This window comes from Bombina bombina, chromosome 3 (genome assembly GCF_027579735.1).
Source record: "Bombina bombina isolate aBomBom1 chromosome 3, aBomBom1.pri, whole genome shotgun sequence".
NCBI lineage: Eukaryota > Metazoa > Chordata > Amphibia > Anura > Bombinatoridae > Bombina > Bombina bombina.
The window spans coordinates 362,434,322-362,455,151 of record NC_069501.1 but is presented as its reverse complement, the minus strand read 5'-3'; the positions used below and the strand labels follow the sequence as shown (position 1 = coordinate 362,455,151).

The following is a 20,830-nucleotide window of genomic DNA, read 5'->3' as shown; positions in this document are numbered from 1 at the left end:
AACCTGATTCTGATATTTCTACATTTAAATTTAAGCTTGAACACCTCCGCGTGTTACTCAGGGAGGTTTTAGCTGCTCTGAATGACTGTGATACAATTGCAGTGCCAGAGAAATTATGTAGACTGGATAAATACTATGCAGTGCCGGTGTGCACTGATGTTTTTCCAATACCTAAAAGGTTTACAGAAATTATTACTAAGGAATGGGATAGACCAGGTGTGCCGTTCTCTCCCCCTCCCTCCTATTTTTAGAAAAATGTTTCCAATAGATGCCACCACACGGGACTTATGGCAGACAGTTCCTAAGGTGGAGGGAGCAGTTTCTACTCTATCAAAGCGTACTACTATCCCTGTCGAGGACAGTTGTGCTTTCTTAGATCCAATGGATAAAAAGTTAGAGGGTTACCTTAAGAAAATGTTTATTCAACAAGGTTTTATCCTACAGCCCCTTGCATGCATTGCTCCTGTCACTGCTGCTGCGGCGTTCTGGTTTGAGTCTCTGGAAGAGGCTTTACAGGTAGCGACTCCATTGGATAACATACTTGACAAGCTTAGAGAACTTAAGCTAGCCAATTCTTTTGTTTCTGATGCCATTGTTCATTTGACTAAACTAACGGCTAAGAATTATGGCTTAAATCATGGTCAGCTGACGTTACTTCAAAGTCTAAGCTGCTTAACATTCCCTTCAAGGGGCAGACCCTATTCGGGCCTGGTTTGAAGGAGATTATTTCTGATATCACTGGAGGAAAAGGTCATGCCCTTCCTCAGGATAGGTCCAAATCAAGGGCCAAACAGTCTAATTTTCGTGCCTTTCGAAACTTCAAGGCAAGTGCGGCATCAACTTCCTAACCAGACCTGGAACAAAGGTAAGCAGGCCAAAAAGCCTGCTGCTGCCTCTAAGACAGCATGAAGGAACGGCCCCCTATCCAGTAACGGATCTAGTAGGGGGCAGACTTTCGCTCTTCACCCAGGCGTGGGCAAGAGATGTCCAGGGTCCCTGGGCGTTGGAAATTATATCCCAGGGATATCTTCTGGACTTCAAAGCTTCCCCCCCCAAAAGGGAGCTTTCACCTTTCTCAATTATCTGCAAACCAGATAAAGAGAGAGGCATTCTTACACTGTGTACAAGACCTCCTAGTTATGGGAGTGATCCATCTTTCAAGATGGAGACTATTCGTACCATCCTACATATGATCCAGGAGGGTCAATACATAACTACAGTGGATTTAAAGGATGCTTATCTTCACATTCCGATACACAAAGATCATCATCGGTTTCTCAGGTTTGCCTTCCTAGACAGGCATTACCAGTTTGTAGCTCTTCCCTTTGGGTTAGCTACAGCCCCAAGAATTTTTACGAAGGTTCTGGGGTCGCTTCTGGTGGTCCTAAGGCCGCGGGGCATAGCAGTGGCCCCTTATTTAGACGACATCCTGATTCAGGCGTCAAACTTCCAAATTGCCAATTTTCATACTGACATAGTGTTGGCATTTCTGAGGTCGCATGGGTGGAAGGTGAACGAGGAAAAGAGTTCTCTATCCCCACTCACAAGAGTTTCCTTCCTAGGGACTCTGATAGATTCTGTAGAAATGAAAATTTACCTGACTGAGTCCAGGTTATCAAAACTTCTAAATTCCTGCCGTGTTCTTTATTCCATTCCTCGCCCTTCGGTGGCTCAGTGCATGGAAGTAATCGGCTTAATGGTAGCGGCAATGGACATAGTGCCGTTTGCACGCCTACATCTCAGACCGCTGCAACTCTGCATGCTCAGTCAGTGGAATGGGGATTACACAGATTTGTTCCCTCTACTAAATCTGGATCAAGAGACCAGGTATTCTCTTCTCTGGTGGCTATCTCGGGTCCATCTGTCCAAAGGTATGACCTTTCGCAGGCCAGATTGGACAATTGTTACGACAGATGCCAGCCTTCTAGGTTGGGGTGCAGTCTGGAACTCCCTGAAGGCTCAGGGATCGTGGACTCAGGAGGAGTCACTCCTTCCAATAAACATTCTGGAACTAAGAGTGATATTTAATGCTCTTCAGGCTTGGCCTTATCTAGTGACAATGAGGTTCATCAGATTTCAGTCGGACAACATCACGACTGTGGCTTACATCAACCATCAAGGGGGAACAAGAAGTTTCCTAGCGATGTTAGAAGTCTCAAAGATAATTCGCTGGGCAGAGATTCACTCTAGCCACCTATCAGCTATCCATATCCCAGGTGTAGAGAACTGGGAGGCGGATTTTCTAAGTCAACAGACATTTTATCCGGGGGAGTGGGAACTCCATCCGGAGGTGTTTGCACAATTGGTTCATCGTTGGGGCAAACCAGAACTGGATCTCATGGCGTCTCGCACAAAACACCAAGCTTCCTTGTTACGGATCCAGGTCCAGGAACCACAAGGCAACACTGATAGATGCTCTAGCAGCACCTTGGTCCTTCAACCTGGCTTATGTGTTTCCACCGTTTCCTCTGCTCCCTCGTCTGATTGATTGCCAAAATCAAGCAGGAGAGAGCATCGGTGATTTTGATAGCGCCTGCGTGGCCACGCAGGACTTGGTATGCAGATCTGGTGGACATGTCATCCTTTCCACCATGGACTCTGCCGCTGAGACAGGACCTTCTACTTCAAGGTCCTTTCAACCATCCAAATCTAATTTCACTGAGGCTGACTGCCTGGAGATTGAACGCTTGATTTTATCAAAGCGTGGTTTCTCCGAGTCAGTCATTGATACCTTAATTCAGGCACGAGAGCCTGTCACCAGGAAAATCTATCATAAGATATGGTGTAAATATCTTTATTGGTGTGAATCCAAGGGCTACTCATGGAGTAAGGTCAGGATTCCCAGGATATTATCTTTTCTCCAAGAAGGATTGGAGAAAGGATTGTCAGTTAGTTCCTTAAAGGCACAGATTTCTGCGCTATCTATTCTTTTGCACAAGCGTCTGGCGGATGTCCCAGACGTTCAGGCATTTTGTCAGGCTTTAGTTAGAATCAAGCCTGTGTTTAAACCTGTTGCTCCACCATGGAGTTTAAATTTGGTTCTTAAAGTTCTTTTTTTGGTAGCTATTTCCTCGGCTCGTAGAGTTTCAGTGTTATCTGCCTTACATTGTGATTCTCCTTATCTGATCTTCCATGCAGATAAGGTAGTTCTGCGTACCAAACCTGGGTTTTTACCTAAGGTGGTATCTAATAAGAATATCAATCAAGAGATTGTTGTTCCGTCTTTGTGTCCTAATCTTTCTTCAAAGAAGGAAAGTCTATTGCATAATCTGGACGTGGTTCGTGCTTTAAAGTTTTGCTTACAAGCTACTAAAGATTTTTGTCTTTTTTTTTTTTTTTTTTTTTTTTAGCATACACAGTGTAAATTTATAATACCACATCATACTTAGGTAACCTGGGAAAAATGGGATAAAGTATGACCTTATTTATCTTTAAGAAATTATTTTGCCTCCCTCTCCTCTGTGAAGATCTGACGAATTCCTCTGTACTCAATTATTATTTTGGCAGGATACACCATCCGAGCATTGATTCCTTTGTTAATAATTTGAGTACAGAGGGGCGCCATTATCCTTCTATTCATGGAGGTTTCCACTGAAAAATCTTGAAACAATAATACTTTACTATTACCAAACATTAGAGGTTCCTTTAATTGCTTAAACAATTTCAACATTTCAATCTTGTCCTGGAAATTAAGGACCTTGCATATACACACCCTATTCCTCCTTTGACCTGAATCCGTATTTTTTTTTGGGCCAATTCTATGGGCTCTCTCAATTATAATAGGTAACTTAGATTGAGGGACGCCCAGCTTCTGCGGGAGTAAGACCGAGGTAAACTTCAAAAGGTCTTCAAAATCCGCATCCTCCGGGAGACCCACAATTCTAATATTATTTCGTCTAGCCCGATCTTCTATATCGTCTAGACGCCCCTGCAGTTTAGTAATTTTAGTCTCCTGTTGAGATATTAAAGTTTCCTGAGAGTTAACTTGATCTTCTAAATCCGAAATTCTATTTTCGGCCTCTTGTATTCTCTGTGAAAACTGCCTTACTTCTCCTGCCAAGGTAGTAATTTCGCCTGAGATAGTACCTAAATCTGTCCTAATCATCTCGAATTGGGGAAAAAATAATTCAGATAATTGTGAGACTAAAGTATGAGTATCCCCAAGATTAGATACTGGTTCCACTGAGGTATCGAGAGCTGGCTCCGACATTTTGGCTTTTTTGTCTTTAGCTTTAATGGGCATTTTGGGAGAAGATTTCCCCAGTAAATATTTATCCATAAACCCTTATATATGGGGTACGAGTCCGAAGAAACCACCCGTGCACACAAAGGAAGAAGACAAGGGGAAAAAAAAAAAGAAATATAGAGAGGGAAAAAAAAAACAGAACCCCCAAGTGTGAATATAAATATATATATTATACGTGAAAAAAATTAGGAAAGAGATCCGCTCCCTCCACTAACGGAGGCGAGACCCTTGTTATTAAGTGACTAAGGCCCAGCCTGACCTGGAGCTTTTATACGTGCAAAAACAAGAAAAAAAGAAATCTCTGAAGGGGGGCCCGTGTCCCTCCTGTGAAAGAAGGGCCCGAAATTTTTAAGAGTATGCACAAAGCATACACAATGTGAGAAAACAGTATAGAAGGATCCAGACCCCAAAAAGGAAAGTTACAAGTTTGGGAACTCACTGACTAATTCTAGTCATAAGCCATTTTTGTCAAACATCTGCTTTGTTTGTTGTCTACTCTGGACAGAGGATAGGTCAAAAGGCTTCGGCAACCTCTCTTTCTTTTTGGCTAAGAAGCATAATCCGCTTATCCTACGAGACTGCTGGCCAGCAGCCTCTAGAAAGGATTACAGCTCATTCTACTAGAGCTGTGGCTTCCACATGGGCCTTTAAAAATGAGGCTTCTGTTGAACAGATTTGCAAGGTGGCGACTTGGTCTTCGCTTCATACATTTTCCAAATTCTACAAATTTGATACTTTTGCTTCTTCGGAGGCTATTTTTGGGAGAAAGGTTTTACAGGCAGTGGTACCTTCCGTTTAAGTACCTGCCTTGTCCCTCCCTTCATCCGTGTACTTTAGCTTTGGTATTGGTATCCCACAAGTAATGGATGATCCGTGGACTGGATACACCTTACAAGAGAAAACATAATTTATGCTTACCTGATAAATTTATTTCTCTTGTGGTGTATCCAGTCCACGGCCCGCCCTGTCATTTTAAGGCAGGTATTTTTTAATTTTAAACTACAGTCACCACTGCACCCTATGGTTTCTCCTTTCTCTGTTTGTTTTCGGTCGAATGACTGGATATGGCAGTTAGGGGAGGAGCTATATAGACAGCTCTGCTGTGGGTGTCCTCTTGCAACTTCCTGTTGGGAATGAGAATATCCCACAAGTAATGGATGATCCGTGGACTGGATACACCACAAGAGAAATACATTTATCAGGTAAGCATAAATTGTTTTCTGCAAAGGAATAAAACTAATATATGAAATAGTGCAATCTATTGTCCTAGTTTTCTGTAAGAATGAAGAATTGATTGATTACTAGGATTACATTTATAGTTCTTTCATGTAAGTGGCAAGAGTCCATGAGCTACATTCCTACCAGGAGGGGGCAAAGTTTCCCAAACCTCAAAATGCCTGTAAATACACCTCCCACCTGACTCATACCTCAGTTTTACAAACTTTGCCTCCTTGTGGAGGTGGTGAAGCAAGATGTGCTTGATTTTCTTCTGTGAAAGGCACTTCTAAGCATTTTGAAGCCCAATTCCTATCTAAGTACAGTGTTTGTCTGAGGGATGTGAAGGGAGTATTGCCTGATGACACCATGTTTTCACCTATGGGAAATCTATTCTAAGGCTCTCTGTAAATCAGTCGCAGGGTATTCATCTGCTGCCTCCCTTTACAGATCGACATTATACTCCTCTACCATTACCTCTGATAATATGTTTCAGTACTGGTTTGGCTATCTGCTATATGTGGATGGGTGTCTTCTGGTAAGTATATATCATTTTTTTAAGATACTCTCAGCTGTGTTTGGCACTTTATATTTTAAAGCTTTTAATGTATATTACATATATTTGCCATGAGTCAGGTCTGTGTATTTCCCTTTGAAGTCTAGCAGTTTCAGCAGGGAAATTTATGTTTATGGGAGAATTTAGGTATTTTTTTCTTACCTAGGGTTCCAGTTAGTTGTAACTTGGAGTCATTTTTTTCTAAAATTTTCGTGGGCTAATAGGCTTGCCATGACGCAAAATGCTACTCTTTATTGCATAATTTTTGGCTAAAATTTTTTTTGCAGCGTCTGTTGTGGCGCGAGTCGCGTCATTTCATTTGTTAGCTTTGGCGCTTAAAGTTTTTTTCTGTGCGTTTGCATCATTTTTGGCGCCAAAATTTGTTATATTAAGTCTCTCCCTCCTTTACTCACTGCTCTTATTCGTTTATAGAGGGCTATGATGTTTACTTTTGATTTTACTTGTATATAAGAATTTTATCATAAGCCTTTTTTCTTTCATGTAATTGGCAAGAGTCCATGAGCTAGTGACGTATGGGATATACAATCCTACCAGGAGGGGCAAAGTTTCCCAAACCTCAAAATGCCTATAAATACACCCCTCACCACACCCACAATTTAGTTTTACAAACTTTGCCTCCTATGGAGGTGGTGAAGTAAGTTTGTGCTAGATTTCTATGATTTCTTCTATGATAAGCGCTTTTAAGCATTTTGAAGCCCAATTCCTATACAGTGTTTGTCAGAGGGATGTGAAGGGAGTATCGCCTATTGATGTTATGGTTTTCCTCGCGGGAAATCTTTTCCAAGGTTCTCTGTTATCGGCCGTAGGAATTTATCTACTACCTCCCTTTTCAGATCGACGATATACTCTTATATACCATGACCTCTGCTGATAAAAAAATGCTTTTATTTATTGCGTCATTCTTGGCGCGACAATTTTTTTGGCGCAAAGGTACGTCTTTGACGCCAAGTTTGTAATTTCCGGTGTCTTAGTTGCGCCATTTCCGGACGTTGTTGGCGGCAAAAAAATTTCAACTTTGTTTTGCGTCATACTTGGCGCCAAAAAAAAATGTGTTTATTTTTCACCCCACTTACTATATGCCTCTTGCATTCTATTTGCTCAGAGGGCTTTGCTGTTTGCAATTTTTCCCATTCCTGAAACTGCCATATAAGGAAATTGTAAACTTTGCTTTAATGTTGTTTTTTCTTTTACATTTTGCAAAATGTCTCAATCTGATCCTGTCTCAGAAGCAACTGTTGGAACCCTGCTGCCTGATCACAGTTCTATCAAAGCTAAGTGTATCTGTTGTAAGTTAGCTGAGATTATATCTCCAGCTGTAGTATGTAACAGTTGCCATGATAAGCTTTTGCACGCAGAAAACGTTTCCATCAGTACTAGTACAGTTTCTGTTGTTCCTTCAACATCTAAAGTACATGGTATCCCTGTTGATATGAAAAATTATATTGCTGATGCGATACAGAAGGCTTTCTCTGCTATTCCGCCTTCTAATAAACGTAAAAGGTCTTTTAAAACTTCTCATAAATTTGATGAAATTTCTAATGACCGACAACATACTGAAATATCCTCCTCTGATGAGGATCTCTCTGATTCAGAAGACCCTTCCTCAAATGTTGACACTGACAAATCTACTTATCTTTTCAAGATTGAGTATATTTGTTCCTTATTGAAAGAAGTGTTGGTTACTTTGGATATTGAGGAGTCTAGTCCTCTTGATATCAAAACTAGTAAACGTTTAAATTCTGTTTATAAACCTCCTGAGGTTTTTCCAGTTTCTGATGTGATTGCTAAGGAATGGATTAAGCCTGGTACTTCTTTCATTCCTTCTAGGTTTGTACCCTTTGCCAGCGGCTAGATTAGAGTTTTGGGAAAAAGTCCCCAAAGTTGATGGGGCTATTTCTACTCTTGCCAAACGTACTACTATTCCTATGTAAGATAGTACTTCTTTTAAAGATCATTTAGATAGGAAACTTGAATCTTATCTAAGGAAAGCTTATTTTCTGTCTATCTTCTCAGGCCTGCCATTCCTATGGCTGATGTTGCGGCTGCATCAACCTTTTGGTTAGATAGCTTAGCGCAACAGGAAACAGATTCTGATTTGTCTAGAGTTCGTTTCCTTCAATATGCTAATCATTTTATCTGTGATGCTATTTTTGATTTCATCAAAATTGATGTTAAATCTATGTCTTTAGCTATTTTAGCTAGAAGAGCTTTATGGCTCAAATCTTGGAATGGTGATATATCTAATTCTAGATTATCTCTTTCTTTCCAAGGTAACAACTTATTTGGTTCTCAGTTGGATTCAATTATTTCAACTATCACTGGAGGGAAGGGAGTTGTTTTGCCTCAGGATATAAGATCTAAGGGTAAATCTAAAGCTTCTAATCATTTTCGATCTTTTCGACAGAACAAGGAACAGAAAACCAATTCTTCACCTAAAGACTTCTGGCATGAAGGTGCGGCTCTCGATCCAGTTCAACTGGTGGGGGGGCAGATTGAAATTATTCCAAGACATTTGGGCAAATTCTGTTCAAAATCAGTGGATTCAGAGTATTGTCTCTCAAGGGTATCGAATAGGATTCAGAGTAAGACCACCTGTGAGAAGATTCTTTCTCACGTTCCAGCAAAACCGGTAAAGGCTCAGGCTTTTCTGACATGTTTCAGATCTAGACATTTTAGGGGTAATACCAGTTCAATTTCAGAAACAGGGTCTAGGGTTTTATTCGAATCTATTCATTGTCCCAAAGAAAGAAAATTCTCAAAGCCAGTTCTGTATCTGAAGTTTTTGAATTGTTTTGTAAGGGTCCCAACTTTCAAGATGGTGACTATAAGGACTATTTTGCCTTTTGTTCAGCAAGGTCATTATATATCCACGATAGACTTACAGGATGCATATCTTCACATTCGATTCATACAGACCACTATCAGTTTCTGAGATTCTTTTTTCTAGACAAGCATTACCAATTTGTCGCTCTTCCATTTGGCCTAGCAACAGCTCCAAAGATCTTTTCGAAGGTTCTCTGTGTCCTTCTATCTGTAATCAGAGGACAGGGTATTGCGGTGTTTCCTTATTTGGACAATATCTTGATTCTAGCTCAGTCTTTACATTTAGCCGAATCCCACACAAATCAACTAGTGTTGTTGCTTCAAAGACATGGTTGGAGGATCAATTTACCAAAGAATTTCTTGATTCCTCAGACAAGGGTCACCTTTTTAGGTTTCCAGATAGATTCAGTGTCCATGACTCTGTCCTTAACAGACGAAACAAATGAAATTTGTTTAAGCTTGTCGGAACCTTCAGTCTCAATCATTCCTTTCAGTGGCTATGTGCATGGAAGTTTTAGGTCTCATGACTGCAGCATCAGACACGATCCCCTTTGCTTGTTTTCATATGAGACCTCTACAACTTTGTATGCTGAATCAATGGTGCAGGGATTATACTCTGATATAACAATTGATATTCTTAAATCCCAACATTCAACTCTCTTTGACTTGGTGGTTAGACCATCATCGTTTAATTCAGGGGGCCTCTTTTGTTCATCCTACCTGGACTGTGATCACTACAGGTTGGGGAGCTGTCTGGGGATCTCTGACAGCACAAGGGGTTTGGAAACATCAAGAGGCGAGGTTACCAATCAATATTTTAGAACTCCATGCTATTTTCAGGGCTCTTCAGATTTGGCCTCTGTTAAAGAAAGAACCATTTATTTATTTTCATACGGACAATATCACAACTGTGGCATATGTCAATCATCAGGGTGGGACTCGCATTCCCCTAGCTATGAAAGAATTTTCTCGGATACTTTCTTGGGCAGAATCCAGCTCTTGTCTAATTTCTGCGGTGCATATCCCAGGTGTAGACAATTGGGAAGCGGATTATCATAGCGATCAGACCTTACATTCGGGGGAGTGGTCTCTCCATCCAGATGTATTTTGTCAGATTGTACAGATGTGGGGTCTTCCAGAAATAGATCTGATGGCTTCTCATCTAAACAAGAAACTTCCCAGGTACCTGTCCTGTTCCAGGGATCCTCAGGCGGAGATAATGGATGCTTTAGCAGTTCCTTGGTTTTACCAACCTGCTTATATCTTTCTGCCTCTAGTTCTTCTTCAAAAAGTGATCTCCAAGATCATTATGGAACAATCGTATGTGTTTCTGATAGCACCAGCATGGCCTCACAGGTTTTGGTATGCTGATCTTGTCTGGATGTCCAGTTGCCAGCCTTGGCCACTTCCTCTAAGACCAGACCTTCTGTCTCGAGGGCCGTTTTTCCATCAGGATCTCAAATCGTTAAATTTGAAGGTATGGAAATTGAACGCTTAGTGCTTAGTCATAGAGGTTTCTCTGACTCAGTGAATTATACTATGCTACAGGCTCGTAAGTCTGTTTCAAGAAAGATTTATTATCGAGTTTGGAAGACCTATATTTCTTTGTTTTAGAATTCCTAGAATTTTACAGTTTCTTCAGGATGGTTTGTTTAACTGTTTGTCTGCAAGTACTTTGAAGGGACAAATCTCTGCTCTTTCTGTTTTATTTCATAGAAAGATTGCTAAGCTTCCTAATATTCACTGTTTTGTTCAGGCTTTGGTTCATATCAAGCCTTTTATTAAATTAATCTCTCCTCCTTGGAGCCTTAATTTGGTTTTGAAGACTTTGCAGGCTACTCCTTTTGAGGCTATGCATTCTTTGGATATTAAACTACTTTCTTGGAAAGTGTTGTTTCTTTTAGCCATCTCTTCAGCTAGAAGAGTTTCTGAATTGTCTGCTCTCTCTTGTGAGTCTCCTTTTCTGATTTTCTATCAGGATAAGGCTGTCTTGCGGACTTTGTTTAAATTTCTTCCTAAGGTTGTGAATTCTAACATTATTAGTAGGGAAATTGTTGTTCCTTCCTTGTGTCCTAATCCCAAGAATGCTCTTGAAAGATCTTTGCATTCTTTGGATTTTGTAAGAGCTTTGAAATATTATGTTGAAGCTACTAAAGATTTCAGGAAGACTTCTAGTCTATTTGTTGTCTTCTCTGGTTCTTGGAAAGGTCAGACAGCTTCTGCCTTTTCTTTGGCATCTTGGTTAAAGCTTTTTATTCATAAAGCTTATTTGGAGGCGGGACAGTCCCCACCTCAGAGGATCACAGCTCATTCTACTAGATCAGTCTCCACTTCTTGGGCTTTTTAGAATGAAGCTTCAGTTGATCAGATTTGCAAAGCAGCAACTTGGTGGTCTTTGCATACATTTACAAAATTTTACCATTTTTATGCATTTGCTTCTTCTGAAGCAGTCTTTAGTAGAAAAGTTCTTCAGGCAGCTGTTTCAGTTTGATTCTTCTGCTAATGTTTTAAGTTTTTTTGTTTCAATTTATGAGAATAACTTATTTTTTGTTGGTTTAATTTTTTCAGCAGAAAATTGCTGTTTTTATTTTATCCCTCCCTTTCTGGTGACTCTACTGTGGACTTAAACATCTTGGGTATTTCTATCCCATACGTCACTAGCTCATGGACTCTTGCCAATTACATGAAAGAAAACATAATTTATGTAAGAACTTACCTGATACATTAATTTCTTTCATATTGGCAAGAGTCCATGAGACCCACCCTTTTTTCGGTGGTTATGATTTTTTGTATAAAAGCACAATTATATTTCCAGTTCCTCTTTTTTGTATGCTTTTTTTACTCCTTATTTTATCACCCCACTACTTGGCTATTCGTTAAACTGATTTGTGTGTGTGGTGAGGGGTGTATTTATAGGCATTTTGAGGTTTGGGAAACTTTGCCCCTCCTGATAGGATAGTATATCCCATACGTCACTAGCTTATGGACGCTTGCCAATATGAAAGAAATTAATTTATCAGGTAATTTCTTTTTTTCCCATTCCTGAAACTGCTATTGTGAGGAAATTGGATATTTTGTTTAATTGTTATTTTTTCATTTTTGTTACATTTTGCAAGATGTTTCAAACCGATCCTGCCTCTGATGTTACTGTAGGAACTAAGCTGTCTGAACACAATTCTACCAAAGCTAAGTGTTTGTTGCAAATTAGCTGATCTTACATCTTCAGCTCAAATATGTGGCACTTGATAAATCATCTCATGCTGATAATGTTTCTATAAGTACAAATACATCTACTGTTACTCCTTCACAGTCTAATGTACATGATATTTCTGCAGATCTGAAAAATTATATTGCTGCAGCCATAGAGAAGGCTATGACTGCTATTCCGCCTTCAAATAAACGTAAAAGGTCTTTCCAAACTTCTCATAAATCTGATGTAATTTGTATTGATCGACATCATACAGAAGTATCTTCTCTGGCTCAGAGGATCCTGCTTCAGAGACTACAATTGACAAATCTACTTTTCTTTTTAAGATTGAATATATTTGTTCTTTATTAAAGGAAGTATTGTTTGCTTTGGGTATTGAGGAGTCTAGTCCTCTTGATAACAAAACTAGTAAACATTTGAATTCTGCGTTTAAAACTTCTGAGCTTACTCCTGAAGTTTTTCCTATTCCAGATGCTATCTCTAATATGATCACTAAAGAATGGTCTAAGCCGTTTGCTTCTTTTAACCTTTCTTCTTGGTTTAAGAAGTTATATCCTTTACCTGTGGCCAATTTTAGTCCCTAAGGTTGATGGGGCTATTTCCACTCTTGCCAAACAAACTACTAGTCCTATTGAAGATAGTACTTCCTTTAAGGATCCTTTAGATAGGAAGATTGAATCTTATCTTAGAAGAGCATATTTACATACTGGCTATATTCTTAGACCTGCTATTTCTATGGCTGATGTTGCTGCTGCTTCAACTTTTTGGTTGGACAGTTTAGCACAGCAGTTATCAGATTCTGAATTGTCTAGCATTGTTCTTTTACTTCAACATGCTAATCATTTTGATGTAATTAAGATTGATATTAAATCTGTGTCTTTAGCTATTCTTACTAGAAGAGCTTTATGGCTTAAATCTTGAAATGCTGAGATTGTTTCTAAATCTAGATTACTATTTCTATCATTTCAGGGTAATAATTTATTTGGTTCTCAATTGGATTCTATTATCTCCACTATTACTGGGGAAAGGGAGTTTTTCTGCCCCAAGATAAGAAATCTTAAGAGTAAGTTTAAAGCTCCCAATCGTTTCCATTCCTTTTGTCAAAATAGAGAACAAAAGACCTCTCCTTCCCCTAACGCCTCTGGCTCTAATTGGAGACCATCTCCGAATTGGAATAAATCCAAGCCTTACAAGAAACCAAATCCAGCCCCTACGACTGCATGAAGGTGCGGCCCTCAAACCAGTTCAACTGGTGGGGGGCAGATTGAGATTATTTCAAGATATTTGGACAGATTCTGTTCAAAATCAGTGGATTCAGAGCATTGTTTCTCAAGGGTATTGAATAGGTTTCAGAATAAGACCTCCCATGAGAAGATTCTTTCTTTCTCATGTTCCAACAAACCCTGTGAAAGCTCAGGATTTTCGGAAGTGTGTTTCAGACCTAGAGCTTTCAGGGGTGATTGTTCCAGTTCCTCAGCAGGAACAGGGTTTGGGTTTTTATTCAAATCTGTTCATTGTCCCAAAGAAAGAAGATTTGTTTAGACAAATTCTGGATCTGAAAATTTTAAATAGTTTTGTAAGAGTCCCAACTTTCAAGATGGTGACTATAAGGACTATTCTGCCTTTTGTTCAGCAAGGTCATTTCATGTCCACAATAGACTTATAGGATGCTTATCTTCACATTCCAATTCATCCAGACCACTATCGTTTTCTAGGATTCTCTTTTCTAGACAAGCATTACCAATTTGTTGCTCTTCTGTTTGGCCTAGCAACCGCTCCAAGAATCTTCTCGAAGGTTCTCAGTGCCCTTCTATCTGTAATCGGAGAGCAGGGTATTGCGGTGTTTCCTTATTTAGACAATATCTTGGTACTAGCACAATTTTTTCATTTAGCAGAATCTCACACAAAACGAGTTTGGGTTCTTCAAAGACATGGTTGGAGGATCAATTTACAAAAGAGTTTCTTGATTCCTCAGACAAGGGTCACCTTTTTAGGTTTTCAGATAGTTTCAGTGTCCATGACTCTTTCTCTGACATGGAATTTTTTGCCTCATGACTGCAGCATCGGACGCAATCCCCTTTAAGCGTTTTCATATGAGGCCTCTACAGCTTTGCATTATACTCGGATATCACAACTGATATACTTAAATCCGAACACTCAACTCTCTCTGACTTTTTGGTTAGACCATCACCTTATTGTTCAATGGGGCCTCCTTTGTTCATCATTCCTGGACTGTGATCTCAACAGATGCAAGACTTACAGGTTGGGGAGCTGTCTGGGGGTCTCTGACAGCACAAGGGGTTTGGTATCCTCAAGAGGCGAGGTTACCAATCAATATTTTAGAACTCTTTGCTATTTTCAGAGCTCTTCAGGCTTGGCCTCTTTTGAAGAGAGAACTTTACATTAGTTTTCAGACAGACCATATCACAACTGTAGCATATGTCAATCATCAAGGAGGGACTTGCAGTCCTTCAGCAATGAAATAAGTATCTCGGATACATTCTTGGGCGGAATCCAACTCTTGTCAAATCATATCCCAGGTGTAGACAATTGGGAAGCTGATTATCTCAGCCGTCAGACTTTACATCCAGGGGAGTGGTCTCTCCATCCAGATGTGTTTTCATCTTGTACAGATGTGGGCTTTTCCAGAAATAGATCTGATGGCTTCTCGTTTAAACAAGGAGCTTCCCAGGTACCTTTCCAGGTCCAAGGATCCTCAGGCGGAGATAGTGAATGCTTTAGAAGTTCCTTGGTTTTACCAACCTGCTTACATTTTTCTGCCTCTGGTTCTTCTTCCAATGGTGATCTCCAAGATCATAATGGAACAATCTTATGTGTTTCTGATAGCACCTGCATGGCCTCACAGGTTTTGGTATGCGGATCTTGTCCGGATGTACAGTTGCCAGCCTTAGCCACTTCCTTTAAGGTCAGACCTTCTTTCTTAAGGGCCGTTTTTCCATCAGGATCTCAAATCTCTAAATTTGAAGGCATGGAAATTGAACGCTTAGTGCTTAGTCATAGAGGTTTCTCTGACTGAGTGATTACCACTATGATACAGGCTCGTAATTCTGTTTCAAGGAAGATTTATCATAGGGTTTGGAAAACATATATTTCATGGTGTTCAACTCATGATTATTCTTTTAGAATTCCTAGGATTCTACAGTTTCTTCAGGCGGGTTTAGATAAAGGTTTGTCTGCCAATACTTTTAATTTTAAAAAGTTTTTTATTAAGACAATAGTAGAGCGAAACATAAACATGAACATACGTAACGTTATACATTACATTATTATCTGCACTCACAGTCATTTGAAGAATTTGAGTTTGAGGATAATTTAGTACAGAGCGAGTTAATGAAAACAATTATGTAATAGTATCTGAGTCTACATTCTCATTCATCTACATCTATTATGCATGTTTCAGTGATGAAAATGCTGTCTTATTTTTCTATACTGAGAGATAGAGAGGATGTATTTTTAATAATATCTACACCATCAGGACCAGGAAGAGCAAGAGTAGTATTTAGAAAAAGGGATCTGAAATGTCTAAAATCCAGGGGGGTGATTCCTGGACCCGTCTGTAATGCTGGCCCAAGGGTGGAAGATCAAAAAGGGGAGTGAAATTGGGGTTACGGTAAAGAGAGTGATTTTGGAGATAGGGGGTAAGCAGGGAATATCTCAGTCTGGGTATACTTTTAGCCAAGGGGACCAAATGTCGTTATAGCTGTCTAGTTTATCTAGAAGTCTGTAAGAGTATTGTTCCATTGTTCTAATGTATCTGATGATAGACAGCACTTGTGTAAGAGATGGAGGGTTCCTTTTTTTCCACTCTCTAGCAATCGCTAGCTTCGATGCCATGAAGACATATACTGTTAATGCCTCAGAAGCTTTATTTAGATTAGGGGGTTGAGTGTGAAGCAGGGTGATTTCTGGGAGAAAAGGAGGGTTAATATTTAAGGAATGTAGAATGCAAAAGAGTTCTCTCCACAGTGGCTGTATTTTAGGGCAAGACCACCATATGTGTAGGGGCGTACCCACCTGTCCGCACGTCCTGTCTGCCAATACTTTGAAAGGACAAATCTCTGCTCTTTCTGTCTTATTTCATAGAAAGATTGCTAAGCTTCCTGATATTCACTGTTTTGTTCAGGCTTTGACTCGTATCAAATCTGTTATTAAATCTATTTATCCTCCTTGGAGTCTCAATTTGGTTTTGAAGATTTTACAGGCTTCTCCTTTTGAACCCATGCATTCTCTGGATATTAAATTACTTTCTTGAAAAGTGTTATTTCTTTTGGCTATCACTTTTGCAAGAATAGTTTCTGTATTGTCTGCTCTCTCTTGTGAGTCTCCTTATCTGATTTTCCATCAAGATAAAGATTTTTTGTGGACTTCATTTAAATTTTTTCCTAATGCTGTGAATTCTAACAACATTAACCCCTTTACGACCGAGGACGTGCAGGGTACGTCCTCAAAAAAAAAAAAAAAGGCAGTTAACGCCGGAGGACGTACCCTGCACGTCCTCGGTGTGGAAAGCAGCTGGAAGCGATCCTGCTCGCTTCCAGCTGCTTTCCAGTTATTGCAGTGATGCCTCGATATGGAGGCATCCTGCAATAACCTTGTATGGCCATCCGATGCGAGAGAGCCACTCTGTGGCCCCCTCTGCACCGGACATCGATGGACGGTATCGTTGGTGGGTGGGAGCATGTATGGGAGCCGGGTGGCGGCCATCGATGGCCCTGGTGATGTGGTGGGGGCAGGATCGTGGACTGGGATGGCCGGGGGCGCGCGCGCACGGGAGGGCGGGGCGGGCGCGTGCACGTGGAGGGAGCGGGTGGGAACCGCTACACTACAGAAAACGTTTTAGTAAAACTGTCAAAAAAAAGGGGAAAAAAAGTTAAAAAAAAAAAAAAGATCAGGCAGGTGGTGGGGGTTTGTCTGTGGGAAGCTACACTACAAAAAAACAAAAAAAACAACTTTTTTTTTTTTGCAAAATGGGTACTAGCAGACAGCGGCCAGTACCCAAGATGGCCCCCAATTAGGCAGATGGGGAGGGTTAGAGAGCTGTTTTGGGGGGATCAGGGAGGTTGGGGGCTAAGGGGGTATGCTACACCACAGCATATATAAATATGCTTTAAAAAAAAACTTTCTGCCAGTACTTAAGATGGCGGGGACAATTGTGGGAGGGAAGGGAGCTGTTTGGGAGGAATCAGGGGGTCTGATGTGTCAGGTGGGAGGCTGATCTCTACACTAAAGCTAAAATGAACCCTGCAAGCTCCCTACAAACTACCTAATTAACCCCTTCACTGCTAGCCATAATACACGTGTGATGCGCAGCAGCATTTAGCGGCCTTCTAATTACCAGAAAGCAACGCCAAAGTCATATATGTCTGCTATTTCTGAACAAAGGGGATCCCAGAGAAGCATTTACAACCATTTGTGCCATAATTGCACAAGCTGTTTGTAAATAATTTCAGTGAGAAACCTAAAATTGTGAAAAATTTAACTTTTTTTTTTTTTTTATCGCATTTGGCGGTAAAATGGTGGCATGAAATGTACCAAAATGGGCCTAGATCAATACTTTGGGTTGTCTACTACACTACACTAAAGCTAAAATTAACCCTACAAGCTCCCTAATTAACCCCTGCACTGCTGGGCATAATACACGTGTGGTGCACAGCGGCATTTAGCGGACTTCTAATTACCAAAAAGCAATGCCAAAGCCATATATGTCTGCTATTTCTGAACAAAGGGGATCCCGGAGAAGCATTTACAACCATTTGTGCCATAATTGCACAAGCTGTTTGTAAATGATTTCAGTGAGAAACCTAAAATTGTGAAAAATGTAAAGTTTTTTTTAATTAATTTTGATCGCATTTGGCGGTGAAATGGTGGCATGAAATATACCAAAATGGTCCTAGATCAATACTTGGGGTTGTCTACTACACTAAAGCTAAAATTACCCCAAAAAGCTCCCTACATGCTCCCTAATTAACCCCTTCACTGCTGGGCATAATACACGTATGGTGCACAGTGGCATTTAGTGGCCTTCTAATTACCAAAAAGCAATGCCAAAGCCATATATCTCTGCTATTTCTGAACAAAGGGGATCCCAGAGAAGAATTTACAACCATTTATGCCATAATTGCACAAGCTGTTTGTAAATAATTTCAGTGAGAAACCGAAAGTTTGTGAAAAAGTGAATGATTTTTTGTATTTGGCCGCATTTGGCGCTGAAATGGTGGCATGAAATATACCAAAATTGGCCTAGATCAATACTTTGGGATGTCTACTAAAGAAAATATATATACATGTCAATGGATATTCAGGGATTCCTGAAAAATATTAGTTTTCTAATGTAACTAGCGCTAATTTTGAAAAGAAATGGTTTGGAAATAGCAAAGTGCTATTTGTATTTATGGCCCTATAACTTGCAAAGAACATGTAAACATTGGGTATTTCTAAACTCAGGACAAAATTTAAAAACTATTTAGCATGGGTGTTTTTTGGTGGTTGTAGATATGTAACAGATTTTGGGGGTCAAAGTTAGAAAAAGTGTGTTTTTTTCCATTTTTCCTCATATTTTATAAATTTTTTTATAGTAAATTATAAGATATGATGAAAATAATGGTATCTTTAGAAAGTCCATTTAATGGGGAGAAAAACGGTATATCATATGTGTGGTTACAGTAAATGAGTAAGAGGAAAATTACAGCTAAACACAAACACTGCAAAAATGTAAAAATAGCCTTGGTCCTAAACGGACAGAAAATGGAAAAGTTCTGTGGTCATTAAGGAGTTAATAGGGAAATTGTTGTTCCTTCCTTGTGTCCTAATCCTGTGAATACTATTGAAATGTCTTTACATTTTTTGGATGTGGTTAGAGCTTTGAAATATTATGTTGAGGCTACTAAAGATTTCAGAAAGACTTCTTGTCTATTTGTTATTTTTTCTGGTTCCAGGAAAGCTCAGGAGGCCTCTGCCATTTCTCTGGCATCTTGGTTGAAACATTTTTGATTCACAAAGCTTATTTGGAGGCGGGGCAGTCTCCGCCTCAGAGAATTGGAGCTCATTCTACTAGATCAGTTGCCACTTCTTGAGCTTTCAAGATTGAAGCTTCAGTTGATAGAATTTGCGAAGCAGCAACTTGTTCTTCTTTGCATACACTTACTAAATTTTACCATTTTGATGTGTTTGCTTCTTCGGAAGCAGCCTTTGGTAGAAAGGTTCTTCAGGCAGCTGTTTCAGTTTGATTCTAGTGCCTTTGATTTGAGTTTTTTTATAATTTTTAAGAAAACTTAATTATTTTTTTGGATTTAATTTCTCAGCGGATATAGCTGTTTTTATTTTATTGCTCCCTCACTAGTGACTCGTGAACTTCCACATCTTGGGTATTATATCCCATATGTCACTAGCTCATGGACTCTTTCCACTTACATGAAAGAAAGCATAATTTATGTAAGAACTTACCTGATAAATGTATTTATTTTATAGTGGCAAGAGTCCATGAGACTTTTTTGTATAAAGCACATTATTTTTACAGTTCCGCTCTTTTGTATGCTTTTTACTCCTTTTTTTACACCTCACTACTTGGCTATACATTAAACTGAGGTATGAGTGAGGTGGGAGGTGTATTTATAGGCATTTTGAGGTTTGGGAAACTTTGCCCCCTACTGGTAGGAATGTATATCCCATACGTCACTAGCTTATTTACTATTGCCACTATGAAAGAAATTAATTTATCAGGTAAGTTACATAAATTATGTTTTCACATGACAAATTTGTTGAGCTGTTATGTAATCATGACTAGCCTTATTAGGAAAATGCAAGGACGACACCTGGAATTCATTCAACAATTTACCAGTTGATTGGATCATCAAATACTAAACTTTCTTAAGATTTTTAGTTTTTTTTTTATTAGTTGCTTTTTCTTTAATAGGTGACTCAGTTGTGATGTATTTCTGAGCCAATTTTGTCACATTGAGCTTAGACAAATTTAATTCAGATTTGTTTTTGAACAATCTGTTGTTTTAAGTGAATATTTTTGTCCTTTCTCCGGTAGCTGTAAACTTGAGCTTTTTAGACAAAATATTTTTTTAATGCTTTTAAAGATGTAAGCTAGGGAATTAAATGCCAGATTAATTTGTTCTTATGTTAGTTTAAAATACTATGTTTGTTTGTTTTTTCTTTAGAGAGAAATGAGAGGCAGTATCACTTTCAAGATTGTACCAAGTTATCGCACTCAGTCGTCTTCATGTGAGGTAATAAAAGTAACTAAATCTCATCCTCTTTCTTTTGCCTTGAAGCTAACCACCTGCTGATGGCTGTTTTTTGCTATTTTGGGAATTGTTTCTGCCTGTGCTAGTAGACTATGCACACCAATTTTACAACAAAGATAACGGAACATGAGTAGGCCCCATCCATCTGCTTGACTCCTATGCAATCTTTGACCATATAAGTGGTTTACCTCTTATCTACAACAACATGGATTCCATATAATATTGTTGATAATTGCATGTTTATTAGTTTAATCCTTGCACAGTGTGTTTAAATGTTTGATGTTGATGAGAACAATTTGTGGTATAGATTTTTACAGTTTAGTTTACATTATAGGGTGTTTACTTATCCTAATGATTGTAAAATGTATTTAAACATCAATGGGTTATTTTGTGTAATTGCTTGTAAATGTCAATTTTATTTTAATTTTATTTTATTTTTTTATTCTTTTTACAATTCACATTGAACATTTACATTTGCAAAGGTGTAA

The 20,830-nt window shown here is 39.3% G+C and overlaps 1 protein-coding gene across 1 annotated transcript in view; it reads left to right on the top strand.

The window, feature by feature from the left end:
- Positions 1-20,830, top strand: part of CASK (calcium/calmodulin dependent serine protein kinase) — a gene marked incomplete in the record, with an annotated part of 883,427 nt that overhangs the window by 616,657 nt on the left and 245,940 nt on the right. Inside the window, 1 exon segment of the mRNA XM_053706489.1 lies at positions 20,256-20,324. Within this exon segment, the coding sequence (XP_053562464.1) occupies positions 20,256-20,324 (69 nt within the window).